At 45.9% G+C, this 22,111-nt stretch overlaps 1 protein-coding gene across 1 annotated transcript in view; it reads left to right on the top strand.

Annotated features, from left to right (window-relative positions):
- The window catches only part of POLR1A (RNA polymerase I subunit A), a 67,147-nt gene that overhangs the window by 15,211 nt on the left and 29,825 nt on the right, over positions 1 to 22,111 (top strand). The window contains exons 9-14 of the mRNA XM_002928633.4: positions 145 to 307; positions 2,857 to 3,027; positions 3,171 to 3,293; positions 5,511 to 5,741; positions 11,718 to 11,972; positions 15,693 to 15,884. Of these exons, the coding sequence (XP_002928679.2) occupies positions 145 to 307; positions 2,857 to 3,027; positions 3,171 to 3,293; positions 5,511 to 5,741; positions 11,718 to 11,972; positions 15,693 to 15,884 (1,135 nt within the window). The remainder of the gene's footprint in view (positions 1 to 144; positions 308 to 2,856; positions 3,028 to 3,170; positions 3,294 to 5,510; positions 5,742 to 11,717; positions 11,973 to 15,692; positions 15,885 to 22,111) is intronic.

Below are 22,111 nucleotides of genomic sequence, written 5' to 3'. Positions count from 1 at the left end.
GTTTGTCCTGACTGCGGTGGGAACGTCGCTGGTTTCTGAGTGCGGTGGGTTGTGAGTTGCCTATAGCAGGGTTGGGCAAGAGGCTGAAGAACATGACCCTTCCCTCATGCTCCACGGTTCCTGATTCCATGTGTCCCCCTACAGGTATCGCCCTGTCAATCGGCTGGGGGACCAGATGTTTACCAACGGCCAGACGGTGAACTTGCAGGCTGTCATGAAGGACATGGTTCTGATCCGAAAACTTCTGGCATTGATGGCTCAGGAACAGGAGCTGCCATGTGAGGTTGCGGCACCTGCCAAGGATGAGGTCAGAGCAGCCTTGGAGCTGATGTCATCAGCCTTTCAGCTTAGTTCTAATGCCCGCAGTGCAGATGCAGAACACTGGGGGTGCAAGGAGCTGCTGGTTGGGAATTCTGTACAGTTGTGTGCGAGCCATCATCTGGGGGAAGCTAAGTAATGTCGAGGGATAGCATGATAGGAGCATAGAAAGATCTAGGTCCTGCCCCAGTGACCTTTGTTGAGTTGCTTTAGTTTCGTGGGCCCATCTCCACTGTAAAATATGTATGGTTGGTGGTAAGATTTTACATATAGGCTGTTCAGGGCCAACTGCCTTCACTGGCAGTGATTGGCAGCTCTAGAAAGAAGAGTCTGCCTCCTGTGGGCCCTAAGAATGTCCTTTTTGGGTTATAGTACCAGAGCCTGAGTCATCCACCTCTGTTTTTGGCTCATTAAGACCTCTAGTATTGGGTTCAGGAGGGCACCATTGTCGATTGTAGGAATTTCCCAGAATAGGACTGTCATGTTGGAGGCCTCCACTTCCTCCTCAGTAAACGATAGCACGGGATTCAGTTTTCCCGTTTCAGCTACTTCAGTGTGCCAGGTCTTCAGTGGGTATAAAGATGAATCAGGCACTCGGAGAAGTTGCTGAGATCACTGAGGCCCTTCCCAGCTCTGAGCTGCTCTCTAGATGGAAGCAGGAAGGGCTGTCTCAGCCTTCAGTGGACGGGGCTCTCAGGCTCCCTTCCAGCTGCTGGCAGCAGTCTGCTGGGAGGCTGGCCCCTCACCAGGTGGCGACATTGTCTGCCTGGACACGAGTGCTCTGGGTTATCCGTACTCCGCTCTGCACTGTCTTTGGTTTTGCTGAAATTTTCTGCTCTGTCAGGCTAGTGGGCTTTCAGAAACCTTCAGTCTAAGAGAAATGTGTCATCTGCAGGCCCTGGTCCAGTTTTGGGGGGAGGCCATAGGAAAGCCAGGACCCGTGACTAGGGCTGAGAACTTCTATTTTGATGCTCCTTGAAAATAGAGCAGCCATTTGTTTACCAAAAAAAAAAAAAAAAAAAAAAAAAAAAAAAAAAAAAAAAAAAAANTTCAGAAATAAACAATATTCTCTCTGATTCTTAAGGTCCATGCTCCCGAAGTCATGGTGCCTTCTTTCTTTGTGATTAACAGGACCTGTTCTTATTTCTTTCCCCATATGCTCCCCACATTCCATTCCTATGGCAGCCCTCTCCAGTCTCATTATAAGAATAATCACATAGCCCTGAGCCAGGTAGTGTCATAAGCAGTGAGTTAGGCTGACAGCACCCCTTCGTCATATAGGTGACCATCCCTTCCTGTGAGACTCCCTCAGCCAGAGAGAAAATACATCTGTCCTCCCTATAACTAAAGAAATCCTTTATTTCTCAGGGTTGAGGATGAACCCACTTCACTAATGGTTTTCATGGCATTCATATTTACTAGATCTTCACCTGTCCCCCCATACCTCTCCCAACACACTGACAGGTCTGTTCGCTCATCTCACACTGGGGGATATCTGTCTGGCTCCTGTGTCATAGCCAGCTGGGACTAGTAGGTGGCCAGACAGTGTCAGTAGGTGGTGCTATAAGGCAGGTTAAGAGCCTGTCTCCTAGGCAGGTAGGGAGAGAAGAGGAGGAGGCAGAGTCGGGGACAGAAATATTAAAAAGGATTGGTTAAATATCCCAGTGAGGCTTGGATTTCAGCCAGCCCCTTGACATATTTCAGTTGGGGACCCACATTTTCATTGGTAACATAGAAAATAGTATGGCCAACGTTTTTCCTTTTAAGAAATTATTCTACTTGTGTTTTTATAAGTGCTTTGGATTAAGTTTTTCCAAAACCATAAATAAAGGTAAAACATGTGAGAATCAGTTATTTGGTGGGATAACAGCTTCATAAAGAGTATAGATGGGGGAAGAATTTCTAGAGTAGCCTGAAGAATTAAATAGTAAGGACTCAGCAGCTGCTGCTAGCAGACCCTCCCATTACTTTCTTGGCTTATACATTGCAGTGAAACAAGCTACCATGTTGGAGAAGCCCACAAGGCATGTAATTGCAGGTGGCCCCCGGTCCAGCAGCTCTCGGGGAATTGCACCCTGCCAACAAGCATGTGAGCTTAGAGCTGGATCCTTTCCCAGTTGAACCTTCCAGTGAGACCCTAGCTTGGGCTGACTCCTTTATTACAGCCCAGGAGAGACTGAAGCAGAGAACCCAGTTGAGCTATATGGACCCAGATTCCTGATTTACAGAAACTGTGAGGTAGTAAATGTGTGTTGGTTTAAAAAAAAAAAAAAAGTTCATTTTACTATCAATGAGTTCATTTTACTATCAGAAAAAGGCAGGCTGGTAAGTGTATAATGGGGCTGATGTTTTGTAGATACAAACTGAGAAGATTGATATACTAGCCCTTTTGCCACTGATCTGTCGGGTTCAAAAGACATAAAGGCAGACTCTGGAGCTTATCATTTGTCAGAGCGAGAGGAAGAAAGAAAAATAAAACCAAGCCTGGCCTTTTTGAGGTTTTCCATCATGCCTGTTCTCTCGGTTGTGTCTTCCCAGGATAAAGACTCTTCAGTTGTTCTGGACCGATCCTTTTTGAGTATGCTTCCAGGCCAGTCCCTCACAGACAAACTTTACAACATTTGGATTCGTCTTCAGAGCCACGTCAATATTGTGTTTGATAGTGAGATGGACAAATTGATGATGGAAAAGTATCCTGGCATTAGACAGGTGAGCAGGAAGTTGGATCCCTGTGGCTAGATGAAGGGATTAAATAATAAATGTATTGAAACAAGAAAATAATACGTATATTTGACTTTTTTTTTTTTTTTTTTTTTTAATGATGCTTTCTGGGGACTTTTTCCTGCATAAAGATCCTGGAGAAGAAGGATGGCTTATTCCGAAAGCACATGATGGGGAAGCGAGTAGACTACGCAGCCCGCTCAGTCATCTGCCCAGACATGTACATTAACACCAACGAAATTGGAATTCCCATGGTGTGTGTGGAGGGGCCTCAGCGGCTACTGTTGGGTGGCAGATGGGAGCGTTGACGGCTGGGGAGAAGGTGTACAGCAGACTGTGGTGGCTTGGGTGGGAACAACTTATACTGTTTCCTGAACAAGCCGTTTGGAGGGGACGTGAGGCTATGTGATGGTGTTGCTTTCACTCCTTGCCAAGTCTCCAAACACCTGCCTGCAAGGAAGACCCACCTCCCGGGCAAGCAGGGAGCCGCTGCGGGGCGTTCCACATCCCTGCCTGCGTGTCTTCCCGCCTGCCTCTCAGAGCCTCGTCTAAACCTTCCTGGTCAAATTGAGCTCATCACAGAGCTCAGAGATAAGGAGCCAGGAAAAGAGAATTTCCACCCAATACGCTTGCCTGGCATTAGGAGTCAGAAATGTGTCCCCTTAGTTGCCAGGCATAGGAAGGGGGGAGAGCCCCCGCAGAGAGGGCTGTGTACGTGTCATCCATCCTCCCAGTTCCTCTGGGATAAGCGGTTTGCCCCGTCCACCCATTAGTGCTTCCTTAGGGAGCCGGCCTCCTCCTCTCGCTCCCCCCCCCCGCAAGCTGTGGCACTCATTAGCAGCAGCGCTTTAATCGGCTTCCTCCTTAATGGGCCTTGGGGTCAGTAAGAGGAAGATGGTTTAATTCCCTTTGTGGAGTGTCTCATTTCCTCATACGCTGCCCCCTCTGCTGCTCTCGGGGGAGCACTGGTGATGAGCAGATCTCAAGTGTTCTGATGGCCTCCTGCATGCCCACTGCCTCGTCTCTCTGGGGCACACTTGGCTCCCTGGGCAAGGGCACACATGTGAGAGGACAGGAGTCAGAGAAAGTTTAGTCCTGCATCCACTGCCTCCTAGAACCATAGGTCTTTCTATCCAGAAGCTGGGTCAGGTGGCAGAGAAAGGCCTTGTGAAGCCCAGTGGTGACCTTCCTGAATCAGGTTCTGAGAAGAGAGGCCCAGTTATTGCTGTCCATTGCTTTTTGTGGGCTGAAGACATGGGCTACCCCTGTAGGCTTTGGCCTCGTAATGCCTAAAGCATCCTTGCTTTGGGAGAGACCTTTAGTGCTGCCTCCTCTTTCTACCTTCAAGGGTGCCAGGCCTCCATTTCTTGACTCTGGTTTCATTCCGTAATGCCTGGTCCTAAGGAGGGACTCTGAAGTTACTCACAGGATGGGGTGAGAGGCTGACTGTGTGAGACTACCTCTTGGTCCCTGTGGCATACACTTCCCGTAGAGCACTGTGGAGAGGTGCTACAGGAGCAAGGAGCTGGAGTAAGTTTGGGGAATAAGCTAGAGATTAGCAGTGAACCAGACAGACTAGAGTATCTCCTGAGAAGCTTGCATTCCAGTGGTGGAGACGAATAAATACATAGGAGCATAAACACTCTGTCAGGCAGTGGTCAGCGCATTGGCAAAAGTGGGGCAGGCGAGGGGGAAAGGGAGCGCTGGCTGGGGTGGCAGGGAAGGCCTCTCGCAGTGTCACCCAAGCAGAGATGGACAGAGAACCTGGACAGAATCCAACCAGGTTCTTTACGTCAGACTCCTCAGAGGCTCTGATGTAGTTAAGTGCATTTGGAAGCGTCAGAGGGTTTATGATATTCAGCAGCTTAGAAACTCAACTCAACCAGGGAACTCATTTCTCTCGGAGTATACTGCAGGTTTAGCGTTAAGCGGAACACTGCATTTTCTCATGGATCAGGAGGCCGAATCGGTTTCATCTCAAGCGCCACCTTGATTGTAGTGGCAGCCGAAACTGCTGGGTGGAGGCTCCAACACCATGTCTGGGCTCAGGGCAAGGGCCAGGATCACTTAGTGATGTCTGTGAGAGTGGGGAGGGCTGCGCTGTGGTTCCTGAGGCAGGTATTTGCCACCTCTCTCAACCTAGTGTCCCATTCTGGGTTCCCTCTGGGAACTGTGAATTGATCAGTGGGTAAGGAAATGATGAAGTGTTAAAATGGGTTACCAGAGTTCTAATGTTCAGACAGACTGCTGGGAAAGGAGGCCCGTTCTCTATTCCCTTAAGGCCTCAAGTCTAGAGAAATGGCCCTATGGAAAAGACAGACAGGATGTTGCTTACTCCCCAAAGGACCACTGTGGCAAAGATAGCCCCTCCATGTCTTAGGGAAGAAGTCGCACAGCCTGTTGAGTCAGGTTTTGAATCCTGTGTCATCTTTTCTGCCTTCCCCGAACTTTCATATCCACTCCATTTCCAGGTGTTTGCCACAAAACTGACCTACCCTCAACCAGTCACCCCCTGGAATGTTCAGGAACTGAGGCAAGCAGTCATCAATGGCCCCAATGTGCACCCAGGAGCCTCCATGGTCATCAACGAGGATGGCAGCCGTACAGCCCTGAGTGCCGTCAACCTGACCCAGCGGGAAGCCGTGGCCAAGCAGCTCCTGACACCGGCCACGGGAGCACCTAAGCCCCAGGGGACAAAAATTGTGAGTAGTGGGCAGATTTGATCAGGGACTCGGCCAGATAGCTCCCCTGTGACTGCGAATCATGAGTGCTGACAGGAATCTATGAGCTGCTCTGCCTTCCCCGGGATGAAGCTTCCCCCACACGTGGGTGTTCCTTAGGGGCTTCGTGGTGTTTGCTTCACCTCCCCAGCTGGAGCTGAGTTCCTAGGATCCTGACCCCATGATTAAAGCTTCACTTGGCTGTTCCATGTCATGCAGCACAGTGCTGGGCACCCATCCAAGGCTTGAGAAGTGCTCCCTAATCATAACTCAGTTGTGGTCCTGGGGCAGGCATATTTGCCGTCCTTAAGCGGGGCGACTCAGAGGGTGGTCCTCAGATCATCATCAGCAGTAGCATCCCTAAGAGCTTGTGAGAAATGCACGTTCACCCTCTCTCCTCCCCACCCCGCACAAAATGGATTAGAATCTCTGGGAATGGGGCCCAGGAGTCTGTGTTTTAACAAGCACTTTAGAAGGTTTCTCCACATGCGAACGTTTGGGAACTGCCCTAAAGGAAGGAAATGTCCTGTGTGATATGCCCGTGATAACTGATAACCCATGAGTTTCATCTGTTGCCTCATTTTCTGGCGATTGCTGGTGGCTGCCCGTAGTACAGTGTTAAGGGATCCTAAGGCTTAACTGGGCTCCGCTGGAAAGAGTACATGATTGATTAGCTGAGGGTGCGAAGTTGGTGGGTGACCTCATTTGTGTCCTATCAAAGATGGCCATTTATACTGGGGGTGGGCCCTACTAACCAGGCAGTAGTGGCAGAAGTTGTTGAGGTGAAATGGATTTTTATTCAGGGTTAGTGTGTGGGTGAGTGCACAGAGTCAGGGGTCTGACCGAGTGCGTTTTCCTCACCACGTTTCTTCCGCGCGTTTGTCAGACCTGTCCTTGTGTTCTGACTTGTGCACACCCAGTGGCCCATCAAGGTCTTCCGTAATGAGATAGAGCTCTACAAAGTTTCCCTCAGTCTTAAAGGAACTTCAGGGGAAGAACAAAGAGTAATTAGGGAAGCACTCTGGCCTTGTCGTGACTGGTGGTTCTTCCCCACAGCTTGTTATCTCGCTGCTTCTCTGTCTCGTAGCTTTGCCAGGGCAGAGCAGTAACTCGCTGCCCGTGTTCTGCTTTGGCGGTAGGAGACACGGGCAGACACACATCAAGTCACCTGCTATGTTCTTTTCTCGTGAGTTACATAAGGTCTATGTTCAGGCTCATGGGATCATTCTGCCTTTCTCAAGGGCTTGCTGTCTTGGTAGGAGCTTTGTGAGAGATGTAGGAGAACTCAAGCCGTATTTCATGTAACGTAGGGTGAATCAAGACAAACACGAAATAATCTTCATGTTAACTCAAGCCAAACATCCCAAAGAGTCTCACGGTCAGAAAAATTGAGAGGAGAGGAGAGTGGGGTCAGGTGGAATGGAGGACACACTGCCCTCTCTGCTTCCGCACTTTGCCGGTCACTGCAGACAGGGTCCCACTATGGAGTTTACAGCATGGTGGGGGCAGGGAATGTGTGGCGCCATGGCGCAGTGGTGTGGCGGACACAGTAGGGAATTAGCAGTGGAGGCCTGTGGCTTTATGTGCTTGATGCTCAGGAAGAAGGGTGGCTGAGGGGAATGGGCAGGGTGGGAGGGCAGGGAGGGTTTGGAGTCATCAGGAGGCAGGTGAGGGCCAGCCTGAGGGCTGTAGAGAAGGGAAGGTTATGGCAGGGATGTTTCAGAGAGAGAGCCCCAGAGGGGTACTTAGAAAGTTTGGGGGTCAGGACTGTGGAAGACATAAGAGGTAAGAACAAAGCAGGAGAGCGGGGAGTGCCCTAGAAGAAGATGCAGCGGCCCCTGTAAAGTGAGGTGATGGTGGGGAATCTAAAGGCCCATCTTCCGTGAAAGGTGGGTGTGTGGGACTCAAATTTTGGGCTGTAGAGTTAGGAAATGAGATTTTCAGAGTGTTTAGCTCTGAGCACAATATACAATGGAGAGAAAATGGGGACCTTGTTGGGGCTGAAATGCGGGAGCGGGAGGAAGGCAGGGAGGGCCGGGGAAGCTGAGGGAGAAGAGAGTGGGCAGACTGGGCCACCTCATTTGACATCTGCATCTGTTTCCCATACGGGGTTGTGGGGCGCTTCCGGGTCAATACCAATCCCTGGGTATCTTCAGCTCTCCCAGGGGCACTTGTTAGATGCTTGTGAAGTTAAACATGAACTCTTCAAGAAGAGTGAGGAAACGGTGGGAAGACACATCTGATTTGTCCAAGTGAAGGTCACTGGTGACGCAGGAGAACAGTTTGAACAGTGGGAGGAGCCGGGTCCCAGAGCTCTTGTGAGGCCCGAAGCCAGGAGCTGAGGGCATTTGAAAGAAAAGCAGAAGGACAGCGGGTTTCTGATGTGACTGGGGTGTGAGGATGGGGCAAGGGCATGGAGAACTTCACATGGCCTTAGTTATGTCTGCAGGGTCGGAGGGGAGCGGAATCCAGGGCTTAGGAGAGGGAGGGCTGGCCTGCTGCCATTGCTGCTCGGTTCCTGGGAAGTGGCTGAAATGAGTTCCGAGCAGTGGGGAGGTTGAATGCGGTTGGCCTGGTCGCTGGTCTTCCAACTTAAGTTCCAGTCCTGGGCACACTATCCCTGCTTTCTCCTCCAGCCTCACCTCTCAGCTCTCCCCCCACACTCCAGCTGGCCGCTGTCGGGGCCTTGCCCGTGTGCACTTGTGTCCCCTCCTGGATCGCTTTGCCCTCCCCCAGACTCCCCGGCCAACTCTGTTGGTCCTTCAGGTTTCCGAGAAGCGCTCCTCCTCTAGGGCAGGGGTCTGTAAACTTTTCCAGGAAAGGGCCAGGTAGTAAATATTTCAGGCTCTGATGCAACTGATCAAGCTTGCCTTTGTAGTGTCGGAGCTGCCATGGCAGTACACAAATGAATGGGCCTGGCCGTGTTCCCAGAAGACTCTGCTTACAAAAGCTGGTGTCCCACTTGTGTGCTGTAGTTTGCCACTCTCGAAACTTGTATGAGGCCCGCCCCCCATTGTGTTCCCACCGCACCTCAGCCTCCCTTCCTTGTTCTCACCACGTTGTGTTGTCACCATGCGTGCACCCATTTATCCTCCTTCCAGTTCCTAAATGCCGTGAGGGTGCGGGCAGGGTGTTCTGCTCACCACTCTCTCCCCAGCGCCCAGGGTGTAGGAGGAGCAGGGCTCAGGAAGCCTCTGTGGGGTAGATGGATCCAGGCTGAGGTGCAGGAGGCTCAGAGTTAGGAGGGCCGCGTTAGACCTGGTAGTCCAGGGGCAGAGACAGGACGGGACTTTATGAAGGAAGAGCGGTTCTTACATCAGGACCTGGGGACCAAGGATGATTATTTTTATTTTCCAAAATCTTAATAACATTACACACAGTACTTACTTATATAATCACATGCACATGTACTTTTAACATATTTGTATTTTTAAAAGACTTCGGTTAATATGTGGCATGTAGATTGGGACCAGCTCAAGGGCTGGGGGACATGACCAGAAAGGAGAGAGCCAGGTCCCCGGAAGAAAGACTGCAGATTAGGCGAGAAGGGAAAGGATGACTGACAGGACCCGTTTCCCCTGGGAGGTGTGAAACCTCTGTCCCTTCCTCTGGGCTTTGTAAGTCAGGAGGAGGTGGCCAGGACGGCTGAGTCTCATTTCCCAGCACAGCAGCCTGCCAGAAGCCGCTCTTGGGCTCTGAGTGTGCCTCTGAAAACTCTGACCCAGGCACTGGGGCATGCTAATTTTCACTGCAGTATTTATTTAGAGACAAGAGAAAGGAAGGGCCTCAGGTTTGGGTTGGCGAGGGGAGCTCCCTGTGCTCCAGGGCTTCTGTTTGGATTGGCTGGTGCCTGCCAGCCTGCCCTGTGTGCCTTCCCAGCTGTGGGGTTTGCTTATGCTGGAGGATGTCTCGAATTTACGAGACTCAACTCCGAGGCCCATCCTGGGGTTTTGGGCCTGGGCCACAGGTCTGGGCAGTGTCTCCCTAGAGAGGCTAAAGAAATAGGACCTTGAAAGTCAGCTCAGGCTCTGTGACGTGTCCTGGGCAGACCCTCAGGGGAATCCGCAGGAGTTCGGGTCTCCTTGGAAACATGGATGTGGGAGCAGAGAGGGGAAGGTTGGAACTTCTTGGGGAGCAGAAAGACTGTCTCATTGCTAAGTGCTTTTAGAATTTTGGTTTTGCTCCCTCCTTCCCTGACCTGGAGGAACCCTTCAGCTCAGCTGAAAATATGTGTGTGTGTCGGCAGGGAGGATGGGGAGGATCTTTTGTTCACTTCTAGGCTCTCTCTATAGCCACTTTTCTGGTTCAGCTTCATAAATACAGGCAACACAAGAAGAGACTAGACTTGGAGTGATTTCTTACTCCCAGCCTGTTGCCTGCTGTGATTTGGGGGAACTTGGGTGGGAGGGGTCTGACCCAGTCCCCATAACTGCTCTGGGCTGCTCATTGGGCCCGCAGAATGGTTGGGGCAGCAGCTGCCTTCATGTGTTTGCTTTTTTAAAATAGCGTTCACGTGCATCATTTAGGAAGCGCAGTAGTTGATACAAGGGGAGTTGAAGGGCAGCCTGAGGCTTAATGAGCTTTCCACTGAGGTCAGCTTTGTGGGAGGTGGTATTCTGTCAGGAGGACGTGACCGGTGGCGTATTGGTAAGGGGGGAAAGTGTGAATGGTGGCCATGTTTAAGGAGTAAAATTACTTGTGGTTTTTGTTCTGTTTTCTAAGTTTGTATTTTCTAATTTTTGCCCCCACAATGAGCACATCATTTGTGCAGTAGTTCTTGCTTTCCTTAAAAATAGTTGAAGATCTTTTAAAAAAAAAATATGGAAGTAATACACGCTCATTGTTGCAGGAACACTACTAAGATGGGTGGAGGTAAAGGTGGTAGGAACTCTGTGCTTTGCTCTTCCCCACATGCCCTTGCCCCTGTGGAGTCCATGGGCACAGCTGGGTAAGGATCCAGGGAGCCTTTTCCCTCATGTATATAAATACATACAGAATTGCATTGGGTTTTCATTTGCCTCATCCTGTCACCTTAGATGGCACAGGGATTTGTTTTTTTTGTTTTTTTTGTTTTTTTACTGGAATACATTATTGCCATCACTTCAGGACTAATATAGATTTAACTCAGCTTTTTCATCATTTCATAATATTCCATAGTATATACTATGGTTTATATACCCGTGCCGCTTCTGTGGGGCAGCCCGAGTTATTCCAGGTTTTTCCACTGTAAACACTGCTGCTGAAACATACGTGTTTATATAACCTCACGTTGGCACTTTTTTCCTTAAGAAATGCCAAAAGGAATTGAGTTTTAAATGTTTTTAAATCTGTTGTCAGATTGCTTTCTCAAACAACTATGGCAATTTAAATTTCTTATTAATGTTTTAAGTGCAAAAGAATGTTTGCAGAAGGCATTGACTTGGGAGTCAGAACCCTGTGCTCCAGTTCTGGCACTACTTACTGTTTGAGGCTGGGTGAGGTAGTTCTAAAACATGGGATTCACGTTTAGAGTAACGTACTGACATGTGACTGTGGGAGGGGGGATTCCAGAGGCCTGCCAGGCCCTTTCAAGTCAGGGGTTTCACAGTTACATGCAGATTTGCTCTCTTCAGATGTGTTCATGTCTTTCCCTAGACCAATAGCCAGAGGAATCTAAGACTCTGGAAAGGCCGTTCCTCTCTGAAGAAGACAGAGTCTGCTGGGCAGGGTCCTGGAGCCTCCTCTGTTCCTTGAATCTCTGAGCCCAGAGCCAGGATCAGGGCTACAAGGGGCTCATAGCTATTTCTCAGAGATTTCTTGGGTTTCACTCCAGACTAAAAAGTCCCCTTTGATTTGCTTGAGTAAAACACGAGGTGCACGGAAGCCGCGAACAGACCAGGCTGAGGGGAGCCCTGGGCACTGTAGAGAAACTGCTGACGTTGTCACCGACCACCCCCCTTTGCTCCGCTCTGGCCCCAGGTGTGCCGGCATGTGAAGAATGGGGACATCCTCCTGCTGAACCGACAGCCCACCCTGCACAGACCCTCCATCCAGGCCCACCACGCCCGCATTCTGCCCGAGGAGAAAGTCCTGCGGCTCCACTATGCCAACTGCAAGGCCTATAACGCTGACTTCGATGGAGACGAGATGAATGCCCACTTCCCCCAGAGCGAACTGGGCCGGGCTGAGGCCTATGTCCTGGCCTGCACGGATCAGCAGTACCTTGTTCCCAAGGTAGGTCTGACCTTGAGGCTGTTCCATGGTCATCGCTGGCACAACTTGGCACTTCAGGTCTGGGCTCTTGCCAGCTTCTGGGGTCAGTGGGTAGCTCCAGGGCAGGGGCCTGTGGAATAGAGGGTTCTGGCTTCTTCCAGGACACTGCCAAGGACGCGGAGAAAGTTACAGGGGGCTCCCAGCTCCGCGGGGCTCTGCTGCTTTCCACCTCCGTGGGTCTTGCTGCCCTTCTGCAGGAGAGATGGGACTTCTGCACACAGGCGAGCACAGGGGGCTGCTCGGAGATGTCCAGCACTGGTCAGTGCCCTCCCCACCTGGGAACTTCTCTTCCCAGCAGGCATCTGCCACCCAGGGCAGCAGGCAGTGGCCAGGGGCTCAGCGTCCCGGCCTCGTTCGCACACACACATTGTTGTGGCTTCATGCCGAACCCAGCTGTTTGAGTTTAGCTCTCATTCCCTTCTCTGCCCACTTCAGCCAGTGCTGGACTAGTGAAGGGGCTAAAAGTAGGAAGGAGGGGCTAAAGGCCCACTGAGGTCCCTTGGAAGTTAGAATAATAATTTTACTAACTTGAAAATTGATTTTTTTGCCTTTTCATGTAAATAAGAGTCGTCACTGCCATTGAGGTGGCAGTAAAAGCCACCATTCATTTGGCGCTCCCTGTGCGCTGCTCTGTTTGCAGACGTTCTCTTAGTCCTCACAACAACCTTATGAAATAGGTGCGATTTTAAGATGAGGAAACACGAGTGACTTGCCAGCCAGTGATGAGGCCAGGACTTGAACCCAGCACCTTTGACTCCCAAGCCTATTTGTTCAGCATCGTGGGTCATTAGCCTCACTTACCAGGCAAGGCTGGGGCTGAATGAGGCCACATGGCAGTGAGTGGATCCCAGGACTGAACTGGCTCTCTGACTCTAGAGGTGGGCTCACCTTTCACCTCCGCGGACACTGCCATGGAGCCGTAGATGGTTCACTTGTGGCTGGCAGAACGACCGCTGGACATGAGGGAAATGGGAATGGAGACTTGGGGTGCTCTGAAGCTCTCAGACCAAGGAACTTGAATGTTCCGTACTTCATTTTGATTGAGTAAAGTCATACAAGGGCTTCATGCTTACACCGTGTCCTTCAAAGGGCTGATCTGTTTAAATCCAGGTGTGCCTCAGCAGGTGTTCGCATGCCCACGAATTTTAGGTCAGGAGGCAGGAGGAACACAGATAAATAAGCTTACATCGATAAATTAAGTTCTTGGAGGGAAGAGATTTCTAGGGGATGACCCGAAGGTTCACTTCACTTTCCATCAGTTTCTTTAGTCAGAGGTACAGAGCTTTTTGATTCTTGATAAATTTCATTTAGTCCTCAGTCTAAATGCCAATACTTGGAATCCATTTTTGCTAATGGTTATAAAAATGCAACATGTCTTAAACTACCTTGGTGGTAAAGTCCTAAGAGAACAGGAGCTGGCTTTGTTAAACTAGGAAAGTTGTTTTTTGGGAGGGAGGGGGTAATTTTTCTTGGCGTATCTTTATTTTCCTTATTTTCATTTCCCCTCATTTATTAACCTATTTCTTCTGATCCCAGGTTCTGTCCCTTGATTACCATAGCACCCGATTAAAGTACATTTTATTTTATTGTTTATGTGTTTAGTAGAGTTGCATGCTATTCTCTTACTTAAAATAGGAGGTGAATGATACCAGGTCTTTCTTTCCTGAGAAAACAGTTAAACTTATCATTGATGTGTTTTTTTGTGGATTTTTTTGTCTGCTTGTTGTGTTTTTTGAGGGCCAGTGCCTTGTGGAAAGGTTTTTTTTTTTTAAACAAGGTTTGAGAATCTCCTGACTCTATCCACTTAGCCTGAAAATTCAAGTCACAGAATACACTAATTCTCAAGGCATCCTGACCAAAGGCATTAATTGTAATGTCGTTTTGCTGTGATATTAGGTGGAATAGGATAGCTAACAATTATCTGGGTTTTTGACTGAGAGATGGTCTTTCTGATCCTAAGCAAGATTTGGGAAATCCAGAATTATAAGGAGGCCCTTAGTAAATTGCTTTAATCAGCATTTCTCCCTACGATTCATGATTATTACATTGAAAGCAATTTAGCCATTAAGGTAATTTTCTAGTCATGGAAAAATCTGGATGGAGAGAGGAGAAGGCACTGAATAGATCACATAACTTGTAATTATGTTCCTTAAAGGAAGAAAACAAAAGGGAAAATCTATATCTGCCCCCAAAGACTGTGGGATGAGGCAAATGCGTAATACTGGTTTGGGTTTCCACCCTCCCAAGCAAAATAAGACCTTGTCTTTGGAACAAGATGCAGAGTATAATTTTTTATTCATGTTCTTAACGCAAAGCCTTCGTAAGAGAGGTTGTGTGCACCATCTGACCTTGCCTTGTCTATTCAGCCTGTCTGTAATAATTGTCTTTGAGTTTATATAGAGCCTGTTGCCACAGTATGTACGCTATTTGACAAGCATCCTTTTTATCCTTTGAATTAGTACATGTGGTTAAATTCCTGGCACTTCTCCATGGCTGCATTTGTGAGTTCTTTTAACCTTAGTTATGAAACGTGGCCATAATACTGGGTAGTATTTAACAAGTAATCAAATGATAACAATCTTTAGATCCAAAGCACAGATTTTTCTCAAGTTCCCATAAACACTGAAAAGTTTGCAAACACTGTTTCTTAGAGCATGTCAGTGGGCATAGCTATTTTTACGTTAGTGTGCCTTATGTTGCCATGAACACAGACCTCCAGATAAGTTGCAGGAGACTAGGGCTTGGAAAGTCTGTGAAAAGTTTCAGATGAGATGAAGGCACTGGGGCTTACTTAAAAGCCCTTGTTGGGCATCTGGTAGATAACAGCTTTTATTAAGGCCCCACCATGAACATGTGCTGCGTTGTGAAGAGACACTTTTAAGTGAGCATTCTTTTTTTTTTATAGTCATGCACAGCAAGGCCCTCTCAAGCCTCCCGAGGTTCCTTTGGCTGAACCCCTACCCCTTAGAGAGCTGACACTTAAGGCAGTAATACTCAGGGCTCTGTAATACTGACCCTGAAAGATCCTTTCTGACCATCCCCCTACCTCTAATTTATATGATGACCTATCTGTTCTTTTCCTCCATGATATTTAAAACCCTTTGTGATAATGTGTTCATCCACGCGTTTGTTAGTTTTTCCTCACCATAAAGGATCATGTCTGTTTGGTCCACTAGAGTAGATTGGAGGGCTAACCCAAGTGCCTGGGCATACAGTTTTCTCTCAATAAATATTTATTGAATGGATGACTGATTTAGAGGAAAACCAGGCCAGAAATGTGTGAAAAATACTGAAGCATAAAACCAAAATATAAAAGCAAGAACACAGCAAACTGCAGCTAGGCCAAATTTATGCAAAGATGCCAAAACTACACTGGAGTAACTAGAACCAGATGGGATTATGGAGAGAAGGCTTGGGGAACTGGATGAGTTTGGAGCTGTTTTGATCTAGAACACTGGGCAAATGGTAAAGGTGGAAGCCGGTCAGGAAGCCCAGGTCAGGTGCTTTGGGAGGCAGTTTGCTCTCCAGATGGGAGGCTCAAGCCGGGGTCTAGTGAGGCTGTGGGCAGGACAATACAGGAGTAGAAGGGAGGGCTGTTGCTAGTACGTGGCTTCCAAGCAGATGATTAGGAATTATGATGTGATCTCATTTTCCTTCTTTCTTACCTGTTTTGGTTTGTAGGATGGCCAACCATTGGCGGGATTGATCCAAGATCATATGGTTTCGGGTGCAAACATGACCATTCGAGGTTGCTTTTTCACTCGGGAGCAATATATGGAGCTGCTGTACCGAGGACTCACAGACAAAGTGGGGCGTGTGAAGCTCTTTCCTCCTGCCATCCTGAAGCCCTTTCCACTGTGGACAGGAAAGCAGGTAATTGGGAAGGAAAAAAAAAAAAAAGGAAATAGGCCACTCATATAAAAGGTCTCATTCCCAGTAGAGTGCAGGCCAGATGTAGAGAAATGGCAAATCAGATGGTCTGGAACTGAACTGCAGTATCCCCGTGGTATGCCTGTATGATCTATAGGACTTTCTGTTTGGGGGGTTCCTGAGTCTGGGTGGTTTCAGGAGAGTGTCTACGAAGAGTGGACTGCACAGTGTCTGTCCTCGATGTCCTTATAATGCAGATGTAGGAGGTAGGAGGCAGTGGTACTGGTGGTGGTGGTAGTCATAGTTTCGTTGGGACGGGCCAAGTGCTTTACTGAGTGCTGTAGATGTGTTACCTTAGTTAATCCTCACAACCAACCTGTGATGTGGAGACCATGATTTTCACCATGTAGCAGATGAGGATACTGAGGCCTTAGAGACCTTAAATGACATGCCGAAGTCTGTAGGAAGCAGAGTTGGAATTCAGACCTGGGATTCCTAACTCCTAAGACGTCACGCTATGCTTCCTGTCAAAGTAATGAAATAATGGTATATGTGGCCATCAAATAATGAGGTACAGTAGAGCGTGTGTTTCTACGATTGGCTGGGTCTCCAGGTTTAGCCTCAAGGCCTGGCTCCTAATCAGCTGTGTGATCTTGGCCTCTTGGGCCCCTTTTCTTCATCTAGAATACAGAGAGTTCGGGGTGATAATCTCTAAGGTCTCTTCCTGCTCAGCAGTTCTTTAAGTCTGCACACCTGCGACCTGACTGGTTTTTAGTTGTTAACCCTACCTCGCTTTCTGGGACAACCCTTACTTGGCATGAGCTATTACCCTGTCTATATATTTTTTAATTCAGTTTGCTCAAGTTTTGTTTAGAATTTTTTTGCTTTGGTGTTTGTGAGAGATACCTCATTTTCCTGCACTTTGCTTTATTGTACTTTGAAGATACTGTGTTTATTATTCCTAGAAGGTTTGTGGCTACCCTGCATTCAAGCAGTTTTGTACGCTTTTTATCATTTCTCATTGCATGGATTAGTGCCGTTTTTCCAGCAGCATTTGCTTACTTCGTGTCTCTATATCACATTTTGGTAATTCTCACAAAATTTCAAACTGTTTCATTATTGTATTTATTATGGTGATCTGTGATTAGTGATTACAACTCAAAGCTCAGATGATGGTTAGCATTTTTAGCAATGAAGTATTTTTTAAGAATTCAATTTAGTTAATATATAGTGTATGATTAGTTTCAGAGGTAGAATTTAGTGATTCATAGTTGCATAGAACACCCAGTGCTCATCACATCAAGTGCCCTCCTTAATGCCCATCACCCAGTTACCCCATCCCCCCACCCAGCGCCCCTCCAGCAACCCTCAGTTTGTTCCCTGTAGTTAAGAGTCTCTTACGGTTTGCCTCCTTCTGTTGTCTTATTTTTCCTTCCCTTCCCTTATGTTCATCTGTTTTGTTTCTTAAATTCCACATATGATTGAAGCAATAAAGTATTTTTAATTAAGGTGTGTACATTGGCTTTTTAGACATAATGCTATTGCACACTTAATAAGCTACAGTACAGTGTAAACATAACCTCTCCATGCACTGGGAAACCAGAAATTAATTTGACTCACTTTATTGTGATAGTCGCTTTATTGTGGTGGTCTGGAACTCAACCCACAATATCCCTAAGATATGCCTGCATTGATCTGTAGTTTTCTTCTCTTGTAATATCTCTGCCTGGTTTTGGTATCAGGGTAATGGAGGCTTCATAGAATGAGTTGGGAAATATTTTCCTCTTCTTCAATTTTCTATAAGTTTGTGTAGTATTGGTATTGTTTTTTTCTTAAGTGTTTGGTTGTTTTAGCCAATAAATCCATCTGAAATTGAAGTTTTCTTCATAGGAAGGTTTTTTTAACTAAAATTTCTTTCTAATACATATAGGGCTCTTCAGGTTATCTGTTTCTTCTTGAATGAGCCTCAGTACTTTGTTTTTTGAAGGAATTTATCCCATCTCATAAGTTGTTGAATTTATAGGCATAAAGTTATTCATAATATTTCTCTACTTTTCTATCTATAGAATCTGTAGGTGGGTCAGCTCTCTGATTTCTGATATTGGTGATTTGTCTTTTTTTCTTTTTTTTTTTTTTTAAGTAATCTCTATACCCAACATGGGGCTCAAACTCATGACCCTGAGATCACGAGTCGCATGCTCCACTGACTAAGCCAGCCAAGCGCCCTGATTTGTGTCTTTTTTCTTTTTCTGGATCAGTTTGCTTAGAGACTTATTAGTTTTGCTCTCAAAGAACTTTCATTGACTTTCAAAGGCTTTCATTGACTCTCTCTATTTTTCTGTTTTCTATTTCATTGATTTCACTCTGATCTTAATTTTTCTTTTCTTCTCTTTGGGTTCGATTTATCCTTCGTCTCGTCATTTAAGGTTGAAGGTGGAATCATCGTATGAGACCTTTTTCTCCTTTTTTCTGTATAGGCATTTCATAAATTTTCCCCTTAAATTCTGCTTAAGTAGCATCGCATAAATTATGTTGTATTTTCATTTTCACTCAAATACTTTCTAATTTACCTTTTGATTTCTTTTTGATCCATTAGTTAATTAGAAATCCATTATTTAGTTTCCACATATTTAAAGATTTTCCAGATATCTTTGTTACGGATTTCCAGTCTAATTCCATTGTGGCAAGAGAACATACATTGGGTGACTGGAATCCTTTTAAATTTATTGACGTTTGTGTATGGGATTGTTTACTGTGGTGTATCTTGGTAAGTATTCTGTGTGCCTGTAAAAATAATGTATACTCGACTGTAGTTAAGTGGAGTGCTCTAAAAATGTCAGGGTCAGTTAATAAATAGTTCAAGTCTACTCTGTCTGCTGATCACTGTTCTTCATTGCCCAGTGTCCATTGTCTTGAAAACCACTGTTCCGTGTTCATGTCTGCTTTTGTTGCTGTTTTTGGTGGAAGAGTCAAGTCATTGGGTCACCGTTGCTCTATCTTGGCCAGAGGTGGAAATCAGTTTAACAGAATAGATGAGGAATTTTGCAACTTAAGATTGAAATCTAGAAGAATAGATGGTTTAGTTCAAGGAGTGGTAAGCTTTTTCTGTAAAAGCTAGACAGTAAATATTTTAGGCTTTGCAGATCAGATAGTCTCTATTGCAGCTACTCAGCTCTGCAATTGTAGCATGAAAGTCGCCACAGACAAAACATGAATGAGTGAGCATGACTGTAAGCCAATTAACTTTACTTACGAAAACAGGTAGTAGGCCAGATTAGGCCTACAAGCTATGGTTTGCTGACCCCTAACTTAGTTGGCTGTATGTATTTGTCTACTTTATTATTTCTATTATTTTTATTATTTCTCTTTATATGTCTTCATTTTGTAAGGCATCTGAAGTTATCTTGGAAGTGAATGATTATGTTTTAAGTTATTAAGTGTCCAGAATTTATTAGCATTTTGTTTAAACATAAGCTGTGTGTTCAAAATAGAACTAAATGGTGGACAAAGAATACATATCCAGAGCCACAAATATGTTGATTCCCTTCAATCTGGGAATTCCGCCAAAGGAAACAAGTCTGAAATGTAGAAAAAGCTATTTGAAAAAAGCACTCCGTTACACCATGGTTTAGAGTGGTGGAAAATTAGAAAAACCTGGATACTTAACATTGGCTCCAAGGAAATTGTGGAACATCCATTTGTGAAGATATTATGTAGCTGTTTAAAATAGTGCTTTTAAAAGACCACATAGCGAGTGGTCTGGGAAATTTTCTGACCTAATGTTGAAAGCAGAAATATCTACAGCATTCTGTGTGCGGTCACCATCACAACCGTGTTAAGCGTGTACATGAGAAAAAGCGTGGTTTGAAAAAGACCAGAATGATGGAATAATTTGGTTCATGTTAGGAATAATTTTTTTTCATTTTATAATGTTTCTGGGCTAAGATTATTACTATTTAATTAAATAAAACTAGGTTTTACTTGTGTCACAGTTGAGATTTTTCAGTATTTCTCTCGAGGTTGCCACAGGCTGTTACTTATTTGCAAGTAAGTGTAAAAGAGAAGAATGACTGCCCTGCGTAAGAATTTGTTGGTGGCTCAGTCTGTTTCTGCAGAGAACAGCCACATGTAGAATCAGGAGATAAGGAGCTTACCTTGGGCAGTTTATTTGTACCGCCCCAGAAAATGAAGTCTTAGGCTCCTTCTCCAGGGCATTTCACACAGCGTCTTGAGTGCTTCTCTTTCCATTTAAGAATCTGAGGTCTCAGCGTTTGTTGAAAGAGCGTATAAAGAAAAAGGATTTGCCTGCCATTGCACATCTCAAGTGTGCAGCTCAGTGAATGCTTGCAGGGTACACCTTTGTAAAGTGTCAGCCACATCAGAAGGAGAATCTCACCAGCACTCCCAGCAGACCCCTGCAGACCCCATCTGTTTTCACCCCCCCCAAAGGTAGCCCCCTAACCTGACTTCTAACTATAAGTACGTTTTGTCTTCTCTCTTTTTTTTTTTTTTTTTGAACTTCATATAAATGGAATGGTCAGTCATCTCTCTATGTAAGTCATTCATGGTATCATCTAGCAGGAGTTCCTTCGTTTTCATTGCTGTACAGCATTCCATTATGTAACTATACCATCATATGTTTATCCTTTTACTCTTTTTTTTTTTTAAAGATTTTATTTATTTATTCAACAGAGATAGAGACAGCCAGCGAGAGAGGGACACAAGTGGGGGGAGTGGGAGAGGAAGAAGCAGGCTCACAGCAGAAGAGCCTGATGTTGGGGCTCGATCCCACAACGCAGGGATCACGCCCTGAGCCGAAGGCAGACGCCCAACCGCGGTGCCACCCAGGCGCCCCTATCCTTTTACTCTTGAATGACATGTGGCTTGTCTTCATTTGGCTATTACAAATAGGGGTACTATCCCCATTCTTGTATATATCTTTTGCTGAACATATACATTCATTTTGTGGGCTAGATACCAAGGAATCAAACTGCTGAATCATAAGATCTGGGTTTAACCTTAATAGATTTATTAATAAACATTTTTCCAAAGTGCTTAGGGCACTTTACAGTTCTACCGGGAGGGCGTGAGAATTCTAGTTACTTCTTATGCTCAGCAGAAGTTGATGTTATCGTACCGTTTGTTTGCTTCTATTAGTTTAATTTTAGCCATTCAGATGAGTGTATAGTAGCACCTTATTGTGGTTTTAATTTGCATTTTCTTAATGACAAGTGAGGTTGAGCACATATGCTTATTGGCCATTAGGGTATCATCATTTGTGAAGTGCCTATTCAAGTCTTTTTTTTGTTTTCTATTCCACGCCATTTTCTTATTAGTAGATAAGAGTTTTTTATCTTGTGTTTGTCCATTGCCAAATTTTTGCCTTTTTACCTAGTGCTATTTTCTAATGATCAGAGCCATTTTTTTAAAAGGTTTTATTTATTTTTTTGAAAGAGCAAGAGAGAGCACGAGCTGGGTGAGGAGCAGAGGGAGAAGCAGACTCCCCGCTGAGCAGGAAGCCTGTTGTGGGGCTCGATCCTGGGACTCCAGGATCATGACCTGAGCTGAAGGCAGACGCCTCACCAACTGAGCCACCCAGGTGCCCCGGTCAGAGCTATTTTATTAATATAATTCACCAGTATTTGCCATTCATAGCTAGTCCTATGTAAGAATGCCTGTCTTGAGTGCACAAAGGTATTCCTCTGTGTTATTGTCTAGTAGCTTTACTGTTTTACTTTCACACTTAGGTCTATTTATCTGCCTGGAGTAGGTATTTATGGGTGTGTATGATATAAGGTAAGGGATTCCTTTTTCCCCCATATGGCTATCCAGTTAATATAACATCATTTGTTGAAAAGACCAGCATTTTTCCGCTTCTCTTTAGTATCTCCTGTGTCATAAATCAACTATACACGTGGGTCTCTTTCTGGGTTCTGTTCAGTTCCATTGGTCTGTTTGATTCCATTGTACCAGTACCACACTATCTGAATTATTGTAGCTTTATAATACGGATTTCTGATAGTAAAAGTGTCCAGCTTTGTTCTTCAAGACTGTCTTGAATATACTTGGCCCTGTGTATTTCCATATAAATTTTAAAGTCAGCATGTAAATTTCCACAAAAATAATACCTGCTAGAATTTTTATTGGGATTACATTGTACCTTTAGATTACTTTAGGGAGAATCAACATATTTACAATATTGAATCTTTCAAATTATGAACATAGTATGT

This window comes from Ailuropoda melanoleuca, chromosome 4 (assembly GCF_002007445.2).
Source record: "Ailuropoda melanoleuca isolate Jingjing chromosome 4, ASM200744v2, whole genome shotgun sequence".
NCBI lineage: Eukaryota > Metazoa > Chordata > Mammalia > Carnivora > Ursidae > Ailuropoda > Ailuropoda melanoleuca.
This window is presented reverse-complemented; position numbering and strand designations above follow the sequence as displayed.